At 29.6% G+C, this 22619-nt stretch overlaps 1 protein-coding gene across 1 annotated transcript in view; it reads left to right on the top strand.

The window, feature by feature from the left end:
- Nucleotides 1-22619, top strand: part of Idh3a (isocitrate dehydrogenase [NAD] subunit alpha, mitochondrial) — a 47440-nt gene that overhangs the window by 15743 nt on the left and 9078 nt on the right. Inside the window, exons 4-8 of the mRNA XM_035356044.2 lie at nt 4689-4818; nt 7943-8076; nt 11487-11589; nt 18108-18172; nt 18830-18911. Of these exons, the coding sequence (XP_035211935.1) occupies nt 4689-4818; nt 7943-8076; nt 11487-11589; nt 18108-18172; nt 18830-18911 (514 nt within the window). The remainder of the gene's footprint in view (nt 1-4688; nt 4819-7942; nt 8077-11486; nt 11590-18107; nt 18173-18829; nt 18912-22619) is intronic.

Genomic DNA, 22619 nt, shown 5'->3' with positions numbered 1-22619 from the left:
TTCTGTTGTGTCAAAAATTCCATTATCAGTTACTGCTTTAAATGTAATTTAGAGATAGTACTGATCATGAACAAATGCTGTTATTGAAAAACATTACACAATAAAATGAAAGTAAGCATATTTGCACCTATTAATTGCAGCAGGTAAACGAAAGTTGTTTTCTGAATCAAATGCTAGCAACATTAATGCATAACAGAAGATGTTACTTATCGATATTATTGATAAAGATGTTATTGGCTCTGAGGAAGGGTGGAATTAACATGAAATTTATTTCTGACCATTTTGTTCTTACTGCAAGACTTGTACAGCAGTGCTATAATATGTCGCTAAAAAAGCTTACTTAATCTTTTATTTTCTGCTTGTTTCCTTGTTGATTTCCATCTTGCTGTGTGCAGTTTTTGGTCACTTGAGGCTTAAAAAACAGTAGCTGTTGTGGAGAGTTTCTAATCTGGCAGTCGTAATGGTCGGTCTGACTTGTTATACGGTAGGAATATTCCTTAAAATTTGCAACATTTTGTCACTGCTCTTTATAAAATGGAATTATTGATCCACAGAAATAGTCACCACATCAAGCAGTATTTAATTCAGTAACAGATAATTTTTTTCCTCCTTCCTTTAAGTTTTAGGTTTCCATTTTTCTTATATAAAGAGTTGATTTTTCTCTGCTGTATGTATATACAGTACAAAGTTCGAAATCCAGACGTCCATTATCCGGTCTAAACCACCACCACCGTTTTTTCTTTTAGGCTTTACACATGCGCATTTGATCACCCCACCGTGCATAATAAAACATCTGGAGAGTCCCGATTCTTGATTTCACTTCGACACTAAATAAAATACCTTGTTATTGAAGAAACAATCATTTTAGCTTGTACGGTCAGTAATTTGGCTCCGTTGCTGCATATCTGCTTGGCACACATCTCAAACCAAACCATTCCACATAGATACATCGTTGATCTGACGCCAACCTGGCGAATCATTATTTATTATACTTTCCTTTCATCACCACATGTTTATCAACACATGACAATGTGAGTAATGACTGATGCAGCAATGCCTAAACAATTTTTTTATGTTAGTAATTAAATAATAAAGGAGCTATGATAACCTTTTATGTTGACATTACGCTTGGTTATGATTACAGATTGAAGTTAAATGCGCTAAAAAATTTTGACAAGGAAAAATTTAACAAAAATTTTTTTCCATATACTAAAAATAGATTTTGTTGATGACACTCATAGACTCAAAGGTCATTTAGGTCTGTTTGAATTAAGAATAACTAATTTTTTTTCACTTAAGCCCAGAACCAGTGCCAAGGCTCATATTGCCACAATGTGTTGAGAATTTAGGACCCACAGAGACTGCATCAGGCAGTAAGATATCTAGCACCAGCCCTCAATAAGGCTTAAGTATATGTGGGAATTTATTTATTAAGAACTCTGATAAACCTTAAGCATGTGCAAGAAATAGACATAAGTATAATAAAAACTAAACTAATACAATTCAGGCTCAATTGTCTCAGGGCGAGATAGAAGCAAAATAAAATTTAACAGAACAACTGTCGTTAGTTGCCAAACTCATGATACGTAGCCAAATATGTATAGTGAACGATAGCTAAATTTGATGATAATAGCAGCGGATTTAAAGGTTTTCGGATATTGCAAAACAAAGGTGAAATTTTCCAGTTAACGATTTTGTAAAGAAATGTGGAGAAGCGGTAATAAATGAAAATGATATAAAAGAAGTTTTTCATTGTGATGACAGTGCTTCTCAATCATCAATCAATTAATAAATGGTGAAATCTGTAGTAATCTAGATCCAGAAAATAAAGGTTCTAAATCCAGAATATACCACTACCGATAATGAAAAAAATGACATAGAAGTTACTGAAAACGAAAAAAATTCGATTGACAAGTTAGTCGGAATTCTCGACACAGCAGTTACAGGACTTCAACAATGTAACTAAACAAGAGATTATGTCTGTCTACAGAATTAAAAAGAATGTATTAGCACAAAAAACGAAGCAGCTTAAACAACTTACATTGAAAGAAATGTTTAATAAGGTAAACAAATAAATATTAAGCTTTTTTGTAAATTTTGATACTGTTTAGATCATTAATACTTCATTATTTCATAAATTATGATTTCATATTTTTAGTTTTATAATTTCTAGATGCCATCTTACTAAAATTAAACTGATGATCTAATATCCCGAAAAATTCGGAATTGTTGAAGTCCCGACGAGTTCGGATTTCGAACTTTGTACAGGACAATGAAAATTTTAACTCTGAGGCATTCTCTATTATTAATTTTTCTATGAAATGGCATTGTGCGATATATTCTCTTAATGATGGCTTTAGAAATTAAATATTTTTTGGCATAAATGTTTTCTGCATGTCTTAAATTCAGTTTTAACAAGTAGTGTTGCCATTTTCATATGTTTTCTTTTGGTTGAATTCAGAGTTCCAATGTATAGACATTACATCATATTTTTTTATGTTACTGAAGTAACTGTGGTAAAATTTCTGCAAGAATATTTTTGAATATTTTAGAATTTGCTACTGAAAGTCTGAAAGAAACAATTTGTTTTAATTAAAGCAATCACCACGAAACTTCCACAACAAAAGATACAAAAATTCGCCTATAAGAAGGTTTGATTGATTTTTAGAATAAATTCAAAATAAAATAAATAAAACTAAAAATAACCTAATTAAAACAAAGTATATAAGTAAGCAATAAATAATTCCTGCAGTTATTATTCATTATTCTTTTTTTTTTTTTTTTTTGTAAAAAATCGCCAAGCTGGTGCCATAGTGGTTGTGCCTTAAATAGTGCAAGATCCAAATTAATTACTGTATAGTAGTGTTCTAAAACTGGCAGGCTGCATACAGCCTCTGAATACATTTCAGTTATATATTTGTTGTAAAAATTTTTAGTTATTTGAAGTCCAATGTTTACATTATTTTCATTACGTTAAAAATGAACAACGTATCAGAAAATCTATAAATAAAGCTGATTATTTTACAGTGTGATATCAGTCTTATTTAAAAATTAAAGATACATATTTTACTATCTTTTAATCGTACCTATCAAAAAAAAAAAATAAATAAGTGTTATATATCAAGATAGATAGTGTTAGAAGATACTTATGAATTTTTAAACCAAAACTAATTATTTTCTTTGGGAATACATGAATAGCTTTTTTTCACTGTTGAAATTAATGAGAAGAAAATTTGAGTGACTGATGAGCATCAGTCACTCAAATCAAAACCAAGCCTCCTCCCCTCCATTAACATAAAAAACCACAAAGTTCATGTGCCAGATGAAAAGGAACTAAGTAATGCTGGCCATATGCCAGTGAAATTTAGAAGATCCAGGAATTGTACATTTTGTAGCACAAGGAAGAAACATCATAGAACAAGATACATATGCGAAATGTGCAGTGTGGGGCTATGCATGTACTAAAAAGACAAAACATGCTTTGAACAGTTCCACAAAAAGAAATGTATTCTTTGAAATTTTTAAAAAAAAAAAAAAAAAAAAAAAGAGACTGAGTTTTTTTTTATCCTTACTTTACTGAGTTTTTTTATCCATTTATCTGAACATCCTTATTATGTAGGCACTTATATTTTCACTGCTATAAAAAAATTGACAAAAATGTTTATTTTTTAATTTTTTCTGATGATTTACTTTGTAAAATAATGTAAAAAATTTACATATAATGCAACTCTTACATACTTTTTTTTAAATTCATAAATTTCATCATTTATTGGAAACGTGCGCGGAAAAAGGTAAGTTTTTTCCCCCTACTACCCATTGAGTTTAATGTCCTAGACGTGCACTGGTTTTACAGTGCGACCACCACCCACAGAACAATGGGCAAGAGTAGATTTTTTTAAAATTCATATATTACTTGTCTATAGGATCATAATATTCAATTTCTAGAGTTTTTAGTTTAAAAACAAATTATAAAAATAATATAACGTGCATTAAAGGGTTAAACATGTTAAAATTATTTAAATAAATGTCAGGCTGAAAATTTAATATTTAGCTGTCAGTATAATGTGTAACCATCAAAAATGTCTTGTGGGTACCAAACTTTTCAGACAGAAAATAAATAAAATATAAATGTGAACGTTTTTCATCATAATATTGTTGTTATTATTATTTTATGTATCTTTTTATAAAATTTAATAAGTGGAATTTAAATTACTTTTTTTGGGGGTTAATAAAACATTTTCATTTTGTAAAAAACAAAATCTGGCCCATCAGCTATTTTTAGATCAATCAGTTCGAGTTTGAGACCACTTCTGTAAGGTATTTGCATAAATCTATGGAATGCTTTGAGTAGGTAAACTTATCTTATATCCACTCTGCTAATGCATACAGAAGTAAAACAGAAATGAAAGGCTTGTATTTTTACTCATTTTTCTTTCTTTCTTTCTTTCTTCTTCTTCTCTTCTCTCTCTCTTTTTTTCTTTTTTTTCTTTCTTTCTTTTTTTTTTTTAACATTTCTATAATGTTTATATATGTGTGATTTTTTTTTTTTTTTAAAGGTTTAGAACTTTAGTGTCAGTAAAAAGTTACTAACCGTTTCAAAATAATTTATCTCAACTTTCATTTTGAAATTAATTTGTAATAAATCTGCTGTATTAAAAATGCTAATTTGAAAACTATTTATATTTTAGAGCTTTCCATCTATATGCAAATGTTCGACCTTGCCGTTCTATAGATGGAGTAGAAACACTTTACAAAGATGTAGATGTTGTGACTATTAGAGAGAACACAGAAGGTGAATACAGTGGTATTGAACATGAGGTAAAAACAAATTAAGAACAAAGTGTGTATTTCAGTATGTTTTCTATGTATAATTTTTTACTAGGTTTCTACTCTTAACTTTTGTAATTTACTGCATGATAATATTTAAATTTTACCTTTCACATTCAGGAAGAAGGCTTAGCACATATTTTATAATTTAATTAGAATTATTTCTGTAGGATATCTAAGAAACCACTGTCTGTTTTAACATAATGGGAATTGAGAAAACTGGATTTAAAACATAAAAAATATCTTTGTTTCAAAATATGTGTACAAAGTATTAGAGCTTTTAATTTATTGGTTTCCAAATGAGAACCATTAGTGTATCTGCAGAGCTCCAAGTGATGTATCGTTTCCTCAGAGATCTTGTGTTCTGAGCTATATCGCTGGCATTCTTTAAAGTTCAACAACATGTTTAATTCTTCTTCAGTATATTGTATTGTTAAAACTCTTGGACAGTGACTATTTAACATGATGAAAATAGTTATGTTTCTCCACAATCAGTTTAGTTATTGGAAAAGCAGCCATCAAGATAATCTCGTACAAATATTATAAGCATCAATTTATTTTATACCAGTGGAAGTACTTTTTAAAAACACCATATTTTATTATAATTAACACCATATTTTTAATATCACCATATTTTATTATAATTAATATGATATTTGTAAATTTGAAGTATGATTACTAAAACAATAAAAAAAAACGGTTATGATGGAAAGTTAGTAGATGTAGAATGATTTTCATTTGCAAGGAATTTATTAAATACTGTTTAATAATATTTTTTATTAAGGATACTAAAAATTCTTTGATCTTTTTATATTAAAAATCTAATAAAGCTTTCTACATTTCGAAGAAAATTATAAGAAGCTGAATATAAAATTAGACCAAAAATGCAGCCTTAAATTCATATCAATTCTAACATATATAATTAGCAGTAAAGCAAAGAGAAAACTAACATATATTGGAAGAAATAGTAATGAAACATGCAGAATCTAAGATATTAGAATTTGGAAATTATTGAGAATTTAATAGAAATTAATTTCATTAACTAAAGGACTGAAATTTTTGGAATGTGATAGGCTTTAAAAATGCTTAACTCAGGCCCATTTCCAGGTATCTGCTTTATAATTATGCCATTTTTTAGTTCTTATTTAAAGCAATTAGTTTTTGCTTTGTTAATAGTTTTGTACTATTCAGTGATGAATTAAGATTATCAGTTTTTACATTCACAGTCTTTTTACTAATGCATCAAACATATAGGAAAAGATCAGTTATTTGCAGTTTTATTAGTAGGAGTATTAACATTGGGATGGGAGCAACAAAAAATAATGTAAAGAGTGTTATTCTTCCAGTTACCAAAGAAAATGAAATCACTTAATGTCCAGATCATAAGAAATAGCTATGATTATTTTAAAAAATTCATAAAATTTTATTATCTTATTGACTTTTATTTTTAATTATTTGCGAAATAATGATCAGTTGACCAACTGAAGAGTCTAAACTGTATGTTTCTTTTTAAATTCATTTCTTCCAATCCATAAATTTTTCAGAAAATAGTTATCATTATAGTATGTTGTTTTACACTTCTACTGCTGTTTCTCAATATTATAAGTACGCTTCATTTATATTCTTAAAAATAAAAACTTGAAAACCCGAGACAGTGTGATCTGTCATTAGGTCATACCATTTCATCATGTATAATAGCTGCAGTCTACCAGTGAATAACTCCAAATTAAATATATTAATCTATTTCATATTACAGTTCTGTTATTTAAACCTTGATATTGTCTTCTATTAATTTCTGATTACTATTGTTTCAAAATGATGGAATTTCTTTTAGTGTAGGAAAAGTGCAATTTTATAACAATAAGTGTAATACTGACTTGTGATTGTGATAGTACAAAAACAGGCATTCCAATGTTCTGCTATTCAATATTCAATGTTCTGCAGATACACTAATGGTTCTCATTTGGAAACCAATAAATTAAAAGCTGTCCAGTGGATATAATTGTTAACTAATAAAAATTAACGATAAAAATGTAAATCACATTTTTTTGCATTTACATTGCATTCTCATAAATTTATATAAATTCACTAAAATATATATTTCAGTGCTTACTGGCTATTGAATCATTATGTTATAAGGACTACTATTTATTCTAATTGTTTTTGCGAATGTACTGGAGTCCTAAGTAAGAACAGGGGGTGTACTTTAAACCAGAGGTTCTCATACCACCAGTCATGTGCAAGAGAAAAATAGATCGTACACAAAGAAGCAAAGTATTTTTAACTATTAAAGTCAAAAATTAAAACCCCAACATCCTGATTGAGTTTTTTTTCTCTAACACTCGTCTCGTAAATTTATGCAATCTGAGCTTTGTTCAAGAGTGGTAGTGGTGGTACTAAAGGTTTTCAGTTTTTGTTTAGATGGTACGCGTTAGTCAAAAGGTTGAGAACTGCTGCTTTAAACTATGTTCAAGCAGGTGTAGAAGATACGACACACATGGGAAGGGTTTAATTACCCTTTATTCTTTACACAGTTTACAGAGGTTCTTGTGCTTCAGGATACAAAGACCAGTACTTATGGTCTGAAACATAAAAATAAGAGCTAAAACTAATTAAATTAAATAAGAACTAAACTCAGATACTTTACAAAGACTGGTAATGTGAAGATTGGCCTTTTAATCTTTACGATTTAATCTTACTTTATGTAGTACGCAGAATGCGGGAAAACTGCAATACGTCATCAGTATCAAGAGAACTAAATTCTGGCCTTAAGGGCGGACAGCAGCTGATTAAAAAGTGCATGTAAGGTAAGGTAGCGAGAAGTCTCTCTCTCTGACTTCTTCTTGACTAAAAGCCACAACTTAAATAAACAGTTTGCAAGCTCAATTTGCGTAACTAAAACTAATCGTGTTTATTCTGGACGGAAGTGGAAAATAAGAGAGGACAGTAAAGTTTCAAAATAAACGTTAGTAAAACTTAAAAATCTTTACAATGCGTGTTAATGATATACATAGCTAAGCCTTATATATTTTGAATTTTATAAACATTTTGCATTTATTTGACTGATTTATTTCATATTGCTGAAAAGCTTTTACTTTTTGTAATCTCTTAAAAGATTGTTCCTGGAGTAGTACAAAGCATAAAACTCATCACGAAAAATGCATCTCATCGGGTAGCTGAGTATGCTTTTGAATATGCAACACAGAACAATAGAAAAACTGTGACAGCTGTACACAAAGCAAATATTATGTAAGTACTGGACAACTAATTTTTTTTTCTTTTCTTTCCTGATTTAAATATTTTTTTTATTTCTAGGATTAATAGGCTATCTTTTCATGAATTATATTTTTAATCTTTATTTTTAGTAACATCAGAAAAGATATGCAAGATGATAAAGATTTATTTTTAATGCAAATATCATGCCTAAAATTAGAAATTCAGTGTTCTGTATTGAGAAATAAGATATAAAGACCACATTTGATTTTTCATCTGAGCCAATTTAATAATGATTAGACATAAAACATCATTTGAAACATCATTTGTTAGAAAATGCCCACTTTTAAATTAAAACACCATGTGCAATAATAATATATGGCCATTACCAAAACATTTTATGTGACAAGAAAATGGAAATTGCATTTACAAATATTTCTTGTATTACTAAAATCCTTAAGCTTTCTTTTCTTCTTCCTTTTTTTTTTTTTTTTTTTTTTTTATCTTATAGTATTTTAATTCAAAATTTGGGAGGAGCTTAGACAGATAGTTCTCATGTGCCTTGCTTAAATTAAATAAGACAATCCAGTCTTTTTTTTTTTTTCTTTCCATCTCCTGAAAAGTTGCCCTTTCTTTCATACTATATATTGTGCTAACAATGGATGATTTTTATTTTATTTTATTTTATTTTTTATTGTTATTTTGCAAGGTTTTAAAGAACTTTTTACTTTTCTTGTGGGGAAATGAGGAAAACATATAATTTATTACCCTTCCATCAAACATTTCAACTTATAAACAACCTCTGTTTTAAGTTTCAAATTTTAGATGTATCACAGTTAGCCAAGGAAAATTTATTGATAAAGCAATAATGGAAGAAAATCAGAAAAGAAGTCATATGAATCTGGAAACCAATGTAAATCAAATATTGTTATTGCTGTTAACCAAGATTATCTACCAATATATTAGTGATTGTAGAGTGTAAGCTCAGAATTTGAGGGGTTTCCCGTAATTTGAAAATAATATTTTCATACCTTGTATTTAGTTGCATCAGCCTCAGACAGTTGTGCAGATGCATGCGCTATAGATTGTTGTTACTTTGCAGGAATATAATAGAATGTTTTCATTTTTCAAATAATAGACATTATTATTTGCCCAAAAGGGCAATTTTGCTCAGAAGGGCTATTAATTTCATTCTGCCGTTTTCCATTGGTTCACTACAAACAGCGTTTCACTTTTCAAATTGTTGCCACTCAATATTAGAGCCCTGTATTATACTTAAAGAAATTACATAATGAAGAATCTGCATAAATGTATGTCTGTTTCTCGCATTGTGAAAAAACCACAGCACTTAGAGACATCAAATTTTGAATAACGCAGTCTTCCACTCAAATATGGTCATCTGGAAGCCCAAAAATTTGTTTTATTATCTGTTTCAGATTTTGTCAAACTTTAATGAATTTTTGATTAACAAACTCAATGATTTCAAAGCAAGCAATGGCAACACTGTATGGGAGGGGGACTTTTACCTCCAGCGCACAAAATTGGATATTGGAAATTCTGAAGATGTGCTCTTTTAAAATTATTTTGTGATATTCCTGTCAGGTTGAATTTTATGGTTTAATTGTGAAGAACATGATATTTAATAAAGGTAGCACACAAAACATTAAAACAAATCCCCTTTGGGTATAATATAAAATCTGAAAACTCTCTTTTTTTTAAAAAAAAAAATTCCTAGGAGAATAAAGAGAATCCATGAAAACGGTCACTGAGCTGTGAAAATCATGTCTAAATGAAAATTACATCCTTTTACAATACGAATGTTATCATTTCATGTAGGGACAGAGCATTCATTTTATTTCTGACAGATGTGCCATATGGCTACTGTAATAGGCATTTTAACAGCCAGATCTATTGTATGGACTCAGTATGAGAAACATATGCCACAGACATGCTACTTTTTCTAATATTTCCAAGTAAATTTTATGAGTGATTTCTCGTTGAAGAAAAGTCATGTTAGTATTTTGGATTAATTTGCTGCAAAAATGTGGTTTTATGTTAAGTTTTAAAGCACTAAGCTAACAAATAGTAGCCATTTTGACTATTTGTTAACTCATAATAGATAGGAAAGAAGTTTTTCTCAAGTTACTATTAGAGATTGCAGCAAAAAATAAGTTGTGGGTTAAAGGATAATGGAATTGTGTCTGAACTTAATTTAAAGAAAACTAAGAATAATAAGAAAGTTTTGAAATGTTAAATAATTATTTTCTTTGTTTATTAACATAAGAATAAAATTTCCTTATGTAACATAAGAATAAAATCTCCTTTCCTTCCTCTTAAAGTCTTTGGGAGAATAACAGTAATTTTAAGAATTGAAATGCATTTAATCAGGTATAGTATATATTTTGTTATATGGCTTAGAGGACCTGATTTACCTTAAATATGTGTCTCATGTATTGAAGTTGTTTCTGAACTATGAAACCAACTTTGTTTTACAGATAAAGTCCACAAATCTTCGTTATCTATTGTACTTTCACTGTTGTTTAATTGTTACAGTAAAATAAAATATCTTCCTGCAGTAGACAGAATGGACTTTTCAACTCTTAGTTATATCATGATATATCTATTCTGTTATCTAACATTATTTACTGCGAACAAAATAAGATTCTTGTGGAAAATAATGAAACAAAGAAACATATAATAAAATTAGTTATTATGAAAATTTTTAAAAATCTGAAAGGTTTCAAATTTTAAATTACATCCAAAGGGGCTTTTTTTAACATTTTGTGTTTTAGCTTTGTTTTTTTAAATATCATGTTCTTCACACTTAAACCATAAAATTCAGTTCAAGAACAATATCGCAAAATAATTTTGAACTGAGCATATCTTTAGAATTTCTAATGTGCATCTCACACGCTGGAGATTAAAAAAAAAAAAAAAATTTTTTTCTGTACAACCTTGCCATTGCTTTGAAATCCTTGAGTTTGTTAATCAAAAATTCGTTAAAGTTTTACAAAATATGAAATCAATAATAAAACTAATTTCAAATTTGGGCTTTCAGATGCCTGTATTCGCAGTAGGATTACGTCATTCAAAATTGGATGGCTCTAGGTACCGTTGTTTTATCACAATGCAAGAAACACATACATTTATGCAGATTCTTCATTATTTAATTTCTTCAAATATAACACAGGGCGATAATATTTGATGGCAACAGTTTGAAAAGTGATGCTTCCATTTATATTGTTTCGACGCAAAATCGCAAAAGAGAAAACATTAGTCCCTCAGGGACAAAGCCCCTTTGAACCAATTACTTAAGATAAATAGCACTGTCCCAGATGCAAATTTCTTTGTTTCTAGTACAGCAGATTTCTTTTTAACATTCCAGCTTTAGTTGGAATGTTCCATTGTGAATTTAAAATGATGTAACTTTTTTTAATATGATTTAGGAGAATGTCTGATGGTTTATTCCTTCAATGCTGCCGAGAAGTAGCAGAAAAACATCCTAATGTCAAATATGAAGAAATGTATCTTGATACTGTATGCTTAAATGTAAGTATGCTTTACCTCTAATGTAGAATTTCATCTTAATTTTATGTTTGTCTGTAGGTACTATGATAACACTAGTTAACTAGATTTTTGCCCCCTATTTCAGCCTCCATTGTTATAGAAGTAATACAGGGACAGATTTTAGATTGCTCTTTTTGTGTGCATGTGTTACCAAAAAGCATGAAAAGTTTTATAAACACTGAAGAAAAAAATGTGCATCTAAGAACCAAAGATACTTTTGTTTTTGAAAAGCACTGTAGTTGGAAAACTATAATATCTTTCAAGACCTAATAAAAAATACTTTATTAAGTTACTTATAACCCTAATAAAAAGTATTATTAGGCCAAGAATGGAAAAAGATTTTGTCCGAAAACCTCAGAAGTTGGTTTTCAAAGTTTACAGATACAAAAATAAAAGAATAATTGTTTGTAGACCCCCAAATTCAAAGAAAACTTTTGTAAATTTTTAAGTACATATAATGTATATTATCATTTATGTGATTTTTGTTATAATGTAGATCAACATTTTCATATGTTAATTAAGTTAATTAAATGAAGCTTAAATATTTAAAAAATTAAAAGACTTAAATGCAACACTGATGATTAATGGTGAGCTTCTCAATATAAACATTAGTTTACCATATTCTGGGCTAAATACAGGAATTCTCTAAAACTTCATAGTTTTAGAGCAAAAGCCCTTAAGTTTTTTGGAATCGATTTTTGGTCCTTAAAAATCCTTAATTTTGGTCTAAATCAGCAGAAGTTCCTTAATTTTGATCATCTGAAATTTCTGTCTGTTTTTACGACTGCCGTTTTGAGTGTGAATTAGCATTTTGGAGAAATATTTTTGGCAATTTGCTGACAAATATCGTTCGTTATCTTTTGAATGGGTGAATGCGTTCATGGGTTATAATTTGTTCCTATTTCTAATATAAATGGTGGGATAGAGTTTCTGAGCAAGAAGTGAAACATAAGCATTTCAAAATTATTTCATTTTTTCTAGTAAAGAGCTCTTAAACAATTTTTTGCTTTTGGGGATGTGAATTCTTTTATTAAACTGCTCTAAACTTGGTGTCTTATCAACTTTTTGGCGATTTTAAGATCAGTTTCTATAGAAGAGTTTTAATTCCGAGATCTGGGAATTTTTCAACGATTTTCTTAGAACGTTGTAACATTGATAAATTTCATTAAAATAGTGGTAATAGATTGAAATTACATTTAAGATGTAACATTAAAATAAAGCATTTTTATTTTTTACTGTTGTAATATGAAGTTCCATTTTGGCTACTTATTATACAATATTTTGAATCTGAAAAAGAAGCTAGTTATAATGCTATAAAGCACAATTTACAAAACATAGCAAAGCAAAATAGTTATGTAATTAATTAATGTCTTTTTAATTTTTTCATGGTAAGAGTTTTATCGTGTAATTGTTTCAGAATTCTCAGAATATGCATCAGTTTTCTCTATAAAATTAATTTTACATTTTTTCTTCCATATTCCCCCCCCCCCAAAAAAAAATATTTCTGGCTTTTTGCTGTTACCGAATTGGTAGGGGTAATTTTTCTTTAGGATTTTAGACATTGCAGCTTGGAAAGTTTCAAAAGATTTGAAGGCAGTTTTATAGCTTTCCATGATTCTGGTAGATTCCAGAAAACTGTGACAAAATGAAAAATGTCTCCATGGTATTAATACATAATTTCTTACTTTTTGGAGAACATCTTGAAGAACAATGAAAACATAATAGTTGAATGTTTTAATTCTGATACTAGAATCTTTTTCTTAACATTTTTATCTTCCCTTTATTTTCTCTACTTTTCACTAGACACAAGCATGGAAAATATCAAAAATACTTCTAATCTTATCATATGGACAGGCGTTATAGAAAAGAATTTTTTATCAATAAAGAAGTTGAAAACTGGCAATTTAAATGATTCATCTAATATGTCTTAATACACAGGGATGGCGCTAGGCGTTTTCCCACCTGATGCAATCTCTATGGATCCTAAATTCTGCTGCCCGGTGCCTTTCTAAATTCTGCTTCCAATGCCTGTTTAAATTCTAAAAGTTTTGAGATTTCTAGATTTTATTGCTTGATGTGTCACTAATTTCTGAATATTCTGCCACACCAGCTCTATACCAGACCTTACCATATATATTTCATATTTCTTCTGAATGTTCATATTACTAAAGAAATAAAATCAGCAGCTTTCTCTAATTTCTAAATGCATTTAGTGTTTTTAGAATAACAGAAATCTTTAATTAAATCCACAAATTCTAAAATGAGAAGGAAATGTGGAAGAAAGAAGCTGAATACATTAAGAGAAAGGAAAATTATTCTTCAAAGATATGTATAGATATTATTATGTAAATTACCCAGTTGTTTACAATTTCAGCCTTTACTATAATTTTCCATTTCTATTTTCTAACCAGACTACAAATCACTTAGACCAGTGATGTCCAACCTTTGGCCTCTCGCGAGCACATTTTGGCCTACCACGAGGCCAAAATGCACTTTCCAAAACACTTCCTTAACTTTCCTTCACCCTACAAACAAACACAATAGGTCCAGGTATATAGTAGACACTTCACAACAGAATTCAGCTAGCGTATTACTGCTAATTAGAACTACAGACATCCTCCAATTATTAATTATCTGGCATGATCATTTATCTCAAACCCAAATCAAATTCATCTCCACGGTTAATATCAGAACGGCATTATCTTTCTATCCATTATCTAAGCACTAACAAAAACCAAATGTACGGATATCGTTACCTGGAATTCACATCGTACTTCCTTAAAATTTAGCATCTGAAAAATATTTATTACTTAATTTATTAGCTACCTCCCCATCGAATCCAGGTTATTTACGTTACACTATTATTAACCTTCTGTTCTATACATTAACAGCCTGAAATCGATTGCATGAGCAGAAATTTAAAGCAAGCTCGAATGCACAGACACTGTACGATTAACGCTTATTATTAAACTGTAAACAGCTGCTGTTCCAATCAGGCCCGGACTTAGAGACCCAGGGTCCCTAGGCCAGTGGTGCCCAACCTTTGGCCTCGCAAGCACATTTCCAAAACATCAACGTTTTTGTTAAACATATTTCCAATCTTATGTGATACATCTGAAATACTAATTTTGGAAAATGGGTTTGAGATGAATAATAATATTGGTTGAACTTTATGGAAATCAGAGAAGTGGAATTCAAAATTATTTTTCAGTGCATTTAGTTTTTCTGAGTATTTCTCTGTTTCAATTGCCTTGCAGTTATTAATATGGCTTGATAAATTTTGAAAATGGGTGAAATCTTTTTCTTTCATCTGATTTATCCACAAATTTAACTTTATCTGAAAAGCAGTTGCAGTCCCAGTCAATTGAAAAAGGGTTTTTTCTTTTCTCTGGAGATCTTCAGTCTGTTCAGTTTAGCTGTTATATCTGTGAGAAAATATAGATCAGATAACCAATTGTTATCGTCCAATTCTTTATAACTTTCGTTTCCGGATTCCAAAAACTGCTTTATTGGTGAAAGAAGTTCTACGAATCGTTGAAGTACTTTACTCCTGCTGAGACATCTAACATCGGAATGAAGCAATAAGATTCCATGTTCGCTATCAAGTTCATCAGTCAGCAATCAATTATTTTATAACATCTTGCAAGATATCTCTTATGGCTATAAATGCTTACCATATTTTAACAATTAAGAAATGTAAATGAATGGTTATTTTAAAAATATTTTTTGTTCATAGTACCTAATCGGGCTGGCGAGCACATACAAAACGATCAGCGAGCACAAGGTTGGGCACCGCTGACTAGGACATTTTTTAAACTGAGGTTTTTGAAGTGTGAGCCGAGTGTGTTTTTGACCTCCATGTGCTCTATTCCTGCTAGCTCTGATAATTTGTAATTATTCGTCGCTGCCGACATTTGAATTTGTTATGACGATAGAGTTACTGAGCCAGCTTAAAATGAAATTAAATTGTATAGTCTTTGATCACTAGTCCATATTTTTAGTTTGAATTTTATTCTTCTTGTTTAATTACATCACCATGAGCTGTAATTGATTTTTTTAGCATAAGAACATGCCTTTATGTTTTAAGTTCTTTTTAAATAAGAAGCTTATATAAACCTTTGTCTGACTTTGTAGTTTTGAGTTTCAGACATTCTGTCCGGAGGGTTTTGGTCTATTTAATTTTTACCAGATCAAGTAAACCCTCATAGGTACATTTTGGAGAGGTTGACAGGTTAGGAGATAAAACATGTAGAAACTAGTGAGAACATTGTCTTGCGTATTGAGACAAAGTTCTAACTATTAGAAAAGATGCTTAAAGAGAAGGAAATTGATATAAATTAGCCAAAGTGTCTGGAAAGGCTTCAAATTAAAAAGGCACATAAATATTTTGTTGAGTGTTGTTGCTACAAAACATAAATATTTTGTAGCTTTTAATGTGTAATTAATTATCCTAATATCGTTTTAAGAATCAATGCCATAAATTACATGTATTTTAAACTGTGAAATTTTATTAGATTGTGATTATAATAGTGCTTTTTTAACAAATGTTGTTAAAAAATAAATTTAATATAATAGTGCCCATGTAAATCCATAATGACCAAGCTTGTCTAATACCTAATTTAATTAATTATAACTAACTAGTTACCTTAAAAAATTATCTCTGAATTTTAAAGTGAATTATTTCCTACAAAATAAAACACAAAAATGTAAAAATTAATGTAAAACCTATTCTTTGCATCTAGTGAGACTTAAAATAATGCAAAACAACTTGTCACCTCTGGTGCTTTAGTGGATTATTAGAGTCGTAGACTATATTAACTGAGTTCCTGGAACTCTACAAGAAGCTACAGCACTAACTGCATCAGACAGAGCCTATCTAACTTTCAAAACTTGCGAACTGAGCATCAGGCCTTTCAGGTTTGTTCTGATCAATTGGTCTCTCACTAGACAAGCAGGAGCAGCGACAACAGCCAGTCTTTTGTTTTGAATCGTGCTGATTGTGATTTTACTTCTCACTTGAACCTATGCCGCTTGACATAAAATCTACTTACTATTTACTAAAGCCCTAGACTAAGCAAGTATGTGACAAAATGAGACATTAAAAAAAATCAACATAAAGCTAACTGTTAGTAAAACCTAAATAAAATGTCACCTATCTTCTTTCAAATATGTCCAGTTATTATGAGTATAAAATATTTAATGCTACTTGATAAATTTCATAAAGTTTATTTTATTCTCAAACTTATTAATAATTATGTTAATTATGTTTAATAATAATGCATCCTGCTTATGGATCTATTTTATTTTTAGGATGGTATTACAAACATGTAGTTCAGCATAGAAAATATTTTTAATTGAATTTATTCAGTTCCCATTTGCTGATAGGTCCTTAATTTTTTTCATTAATGGTCCTTAAAAATACTTAATTTCCGTGTGCAGAAATGTGTACGAACCCTGTTAAATACAACACTGATGATAATGGTGAGCTTCTTAATATAAAAATTAGTTTATATAAACATTAGTTTACCATATTTTGGGCTAAATACAGGAATTCTCTAAAACTTCATAGTTGCATGAGCTTGTTAGTAACTTGACTAGGATTGTTTGTTTACTAAATTTGAATATTTTACTTCTTTTGCTAGAATCCACATTATTCCTGTCATATTAAAGTGTTTTATGTTATAATTTTTTTATTGTCAGTTTTATGTTCAGGAGAGCCAATTTAGTTCAAATTATTTGTTTTGTCCATGTAGCAAATAAATATTTAAATTTGTTGATTAGTGTCTAATGTGTTCATGATTAATAGCATGATCATTCTTAGAAAATAAAAGATAAAGAAGGCTTACCTTTTAATCGATCTTCTTTCTCGTTCCAAAGGCGTATCTGGGAATGTTTTATTAATTACATCCATCAAAGGCACTACTCACGGGAAAAGAGAGGCTTCTAAGATAATAAGATATTTAATTTACTATCACATCACTAAACTAAAATATATATGTATAACACAGAAGAGAAGGATTACATGTTTCACTCAAACGTCCATCACGAGTTCTCAAAGTTCAGTTAAAAAAGTTCTGTTTTAGTTTTTGCTTCGCGCATGCGCAAATCACATGGTTGTCGGTGAGAGTTTCAACAATTAATGTATTATATTTTAAAACAAATTATTCTCTCCTTTTTGTTTAATTTTGGAATTCAAATGTATTCACTTTTACTGAATAAAAAGTTTTAGAGTAAGCACAGAAATTTCAAAAAATAGTATCTGTGCAGAAAACTTTGGCAGAAGTGATACTTTGTGAATAGAAATTAAGCCAGCATTGCCATTGTCTACAAGCATAAAAAGTATTAAAATGTCACAATATTAATAAATTATATCTTTATATGCATTAGATACACATTACATATATACATGAGAATATTTAACACCTAAATACTGTCCTGTCCCAAAAATTCATTTTGCAATAATAATTTTTCAGCAATTTTTTTTTTCCTTCCCCTCATAGATGGTTCAAGATCCTTCCAAATTTGATGTTTTAGTCATGCCTAATTTGTATGGAGACATTTTAAGGTAAGATTTAATATCAGTATAAGACATTAAATTTGTCAGTTAAATATATTGTATCTATTAGTTACCTTTATTTATTTATTTTTGTGTGTGTGCTGTATACAGTTTTATATATAAATCATTATTCTGTATCCTGTTGGAAAAGAATCATACTTTTTAATTAAATTATTGATAGCCATTTTTACATTATATTTCGTCATTGTGTTGCTCACAAATTTTATAATTTATAACTTAATGTGAAAGTGTGTTAATAATTTATATTAACACACACTATACATAACTTATATACTTGTATAAGTTATGTATAGTGTGTGTTATAATGTGTTAATAACTTATATACATCTGAAAAATACAAATAATTTTTTCTAGTATGTCTGAACTGTATACAGAAATGTTTATTCTTTTTTAGTATTAGAGTACTATAGAGATTTGTGTGTACATGTTTTAGGGAGATATTTCTGTTTTATTTATAAGATTCATGCTATTTAAATTATACTCCTATTAATATATATATTTTTTATAAGTTTTTCATTTCTGAGCATAGCATATTTTATTAGCTAATACCATGAGATAGTTTAGTATTTTATATAAATGTATAAAAATAATATATAATATAATAATACATTTATAAATATAAATAATGCAATATTTTCCTCATAGTGACCTTTGTGCTGGACTGATAGGAGGTTTAGGAGTTACTCCTAGTGGAAATATTGGTAAAGGAGGAGCAGTTTTTGAATCGGTAAGTATTAAGATTTCATTGCTGATTTTATTAATATTAAAATATATGTTGAGAAACTAATACATAAGGGTATTTTTATAATTAAATTCTAAAGAATTTAGAAATAAAAATAGAAAGGGTGGAAAGTTACATATTAAGTTATGTAAATATCTTAAACTATATAAATATGATATGCTAAGCAATTAGACTAAACCAATTCTGTTTGTGTAGCATGTGCATAATGGTCTTTTGAAAGCACAAATGTAGCTTAAATTTATTGCATGTTAAGTAATGTCTAGAGGGGAGGGATGATACTGTGTGTAAATAACATCATAAAGTTCAATGACAAATGTGGGCATTTCGAAAAAGACTATGGAGAAAATTTATGGCAATTAATGATTTTCGTCAAATTTTTCCCCATCATTTCTTATTTTAGACATTTATCTATTTTTCCTTCTAATAAGCAGTGTCATCCAGTTGCACAAAAAAAGAAAAAATCAGACCAATTACATAAGCAGTATTCTAGTTCTATAAAATCATTGGTACTTCCGTATTATAGCAGCTCCCGAGACTGAATGGCTAAATCAACCGAGATGTTTGAATACCGAGAAGATGGCAAGTGTTTTGTTGTTCAGATCTCGAATATAGACACTAGTACACTTATGGAGAAAATTATTCAACATGTACAAGATGTATCAACGATCTATTCAGGCTGCTAGAAGGGATATAAAATGGAGCAGCTTGAAGAAGCTGGTTACAGTAACTTTACTGTGATCCATAACTATAATTTTGTGGATCCAATGCCCGCATTAGCTGAGTTACATAATAAAAACAATGGGGAATTTATGTGGAGAAAGTACATAAAAAAAATATGTTTTTGATGAGTTGTGGAAAGCAGTTTCGGAAATATGGTCTTGTCATAATGATTATTAAAAATATTCTTAGGAAACAACATATGAGTAGTATTATTGTATATTGCATCGTTTATTTTTATCTTCGTGCTGCACGAGGTGGTAAGATATCTCGGTTGATTAGTGATTAAATCTTGGGGGCCACTATAATAAAAAAGTTCCAAATCATTTGTAAAAAAAAGTGTGTTTCTTTTCCTTATACACCACAGCAAGGTTATGGATCTTAAGAATCTTTTGTTTTTTTAAAACTATTTTTAGTCCTTAAAAGTCCTTAATTTTGCTCATCTGACATGTCTGTCTGTTTTCTATAGCTGCCATCCTGTGTGTGAATAGAATTAAAACCACATGGCTCATAACAAAGCCATTGCAGGCTGGCTTTGTAAACAATAAGCAGCAATCAGTTAATGCAGAATGAAATTTTCGGGGTGCCTGACTGATTATTCAGCCAGCCTTTCAAAACAGGGGTTATCAACAAGAATCTATTTATCTGCACTGCAAAAAAATATTCTTGGACTTTTACCTTGATCTTATGGTTGTGATACTGTGATGAAAGAGTGACCTTCAAAATGTTCAGAGTGTGGTTATCACAAAGGTCATGTTTTCCAACTATTATTATCAGTGAATATGGAAATTCTTCAAGTATATGCAGAGTTACCAACTTGACAGATTTAGATGGGAGACTCCTAATTTCCAACTATACTCCTGCCAACCCGATTTGCAACATATTTCTCCCAACATCTCTTATTCTTAAAATTTCTTGTGATTTTTATGTATTACTTTGTTATTTGCACCCAAAAAGATAATTTTTAATGTTTCAGAGTGCTTGTTTTACATCTAGATACATATGAAAGGAAACCGAAGTTGTTTCACTTGTAAGATATGACGCATTTCTGCTTTGTGCATGAGGGTCGGAAACACGTTTCCGAAAACTTCGTATTCCAATTCTCCCGTAAGAATCAAGTGCCATTGTGGGTCATCTAGCATATACATACAAAGTCCATAATCCGGACTCGTCGGGACTTCGGCGATTCCGGATTAAGGGTTTTTCTGGATTATAGATCATCAATTTAAATCTGGTAAGATGGCATGCAGAAATTATACAATTAAAAATATGAAACCGTAATTTATGAAATAAAGAGTAATTCTGATCTAAAGGGTATCAAAATTTACAAAAAAAAAAAAAAAAAAAAAAAAAAAAAAAGCTTAATATTTATTTGTTTACTTTATTAAACATTTCTTTCAGTGTAAGTTGTTTTAAGTTGCTTCGTTTTTTGTGCTAAACGTGCATGCATAAACATTAAATGTGCATGCATAAATGCATTATGCGCATGTGTAAAGCATACAAAAAAAACGTTTGTGGCTTTGAGGTCCGGATTACAGATCATTCTGAATAATGGACATCCAGATTACAGACTTTGTACTATATTAGCCAATGAGCACAAAGCAAAATTGAGGTTGTTATTTCGTTTGTCTCGCCAATGAGCAGCATTTCCCAGAAATTTCACATGCTTCACAGAAACAGTTTAAGAAACTGCGATCTTTTGTTTTAGTTATATCTGCGAAAAATTCAAAATACTATGTATTTTTCAGAAATTGTACACAGATGGACTCTCCTTCTATTATTTTGTCAAGGAAATATAATATTGTAATTGTACCATTTGTCATTGCGATTTTTCAATTTCGCACAATGGAAGGGTTGATGATTTTCAACATGTGAATTCGCAAGGATAACATGAATTGTATTGGAAAAAAAATTTTCTGTGGAAACAAAAGACCAAAAGTTGTTAATGCAGAATGGCTATTCTCTGCCTTTTTACTGGAGCATAACCTGCCACTGAATGCACTGGATCTTACTGCAGCTTTATTTAGAAAAATGCTTTTTGGCAGTGAAGTCACTAAGAAATACTCAAGTGTAGAAGAAATGGGTTCAAGAAATTGGTATGAAAAATAAAGCTTTAATGGTTGATTGCATTAAAACAGTTCTCTACCTTTCTACGGATGGAAGCAATAGTATCGATACATAACTGCATCCAATTGTTCTTTCTTTTTTTTAATCCAGAGTATTCAGAAATTGAGTGTAGTTTACTTTCTGTACCCAGTTTAGAAGGAGATTTGACAGGCTTTTTTTATATAGCACAACTAATTATTAACACTTAAAGAACTATTAAAGAATATGCAATTCTTCAGGATAATTGTTGAGCACTTAGTGTTGACAATGCGCTAGGGATGGTAGGCTTGAAAACTCATGTTGCAGGCATATTAAAAAAAGAAATTCAGATTTGCAAATTATGAGTCACACTTGTCACCTCTCAAATTTAGCAGTTGGGAAAAGGGTCAGCTTCTTTGCCAATAAGTGTAGATAAACACATTGCTGATATTTATTATTATCTTGAAAATATTTCTAAAAAGAAGGAAAAATTAAAACAATTCCAACAGCTATTATTCCAACAAACAATTATCATACATGCATATAAATATGACATGAATAGAGTCCTTGGAAAAAAAAAGTGGGGGAAATGTTTTGAAATTATTTACTGGTATTGGCACATATACTTTTATACTCTATTTTATCTACTTCAGCTTTAGTACCATTAGGAACAAGGCATATCTGCAATCATTAACAGTTTTTCATAACTTTTATGAAATCTGTTCTACTTTTACAATCGTATGCATGAAATTCATTCTTTATAAATTTCCAGTTTCTATAAAGGTGCCAAAAATATGCCAGTTGGCAATTCATTGCCAAATATGTAATATTTAATCCACATACTTTTAACATATTTGGATTAGGGTTTGAATTTATTCCTTTTTAATGCAT

This window comes from Stegodyphus dumicola, chromosome 8 (genome assembly GCF_044657685.1).
Source record: "Stegodyphus dumicola isolate Sdum_Otavi_A_Nest chromosome 8, ASM4465768v1".
Lineage (NCBI taxonomy): Eukaryota > Metazoa > Arthropoda > Arachnida > Araneae > Eresidae > Stegodyphus > Stegodyphus dumicola.
This window is presented reverse-complemented; position numbering and strand designations above follow the sequence as displayed.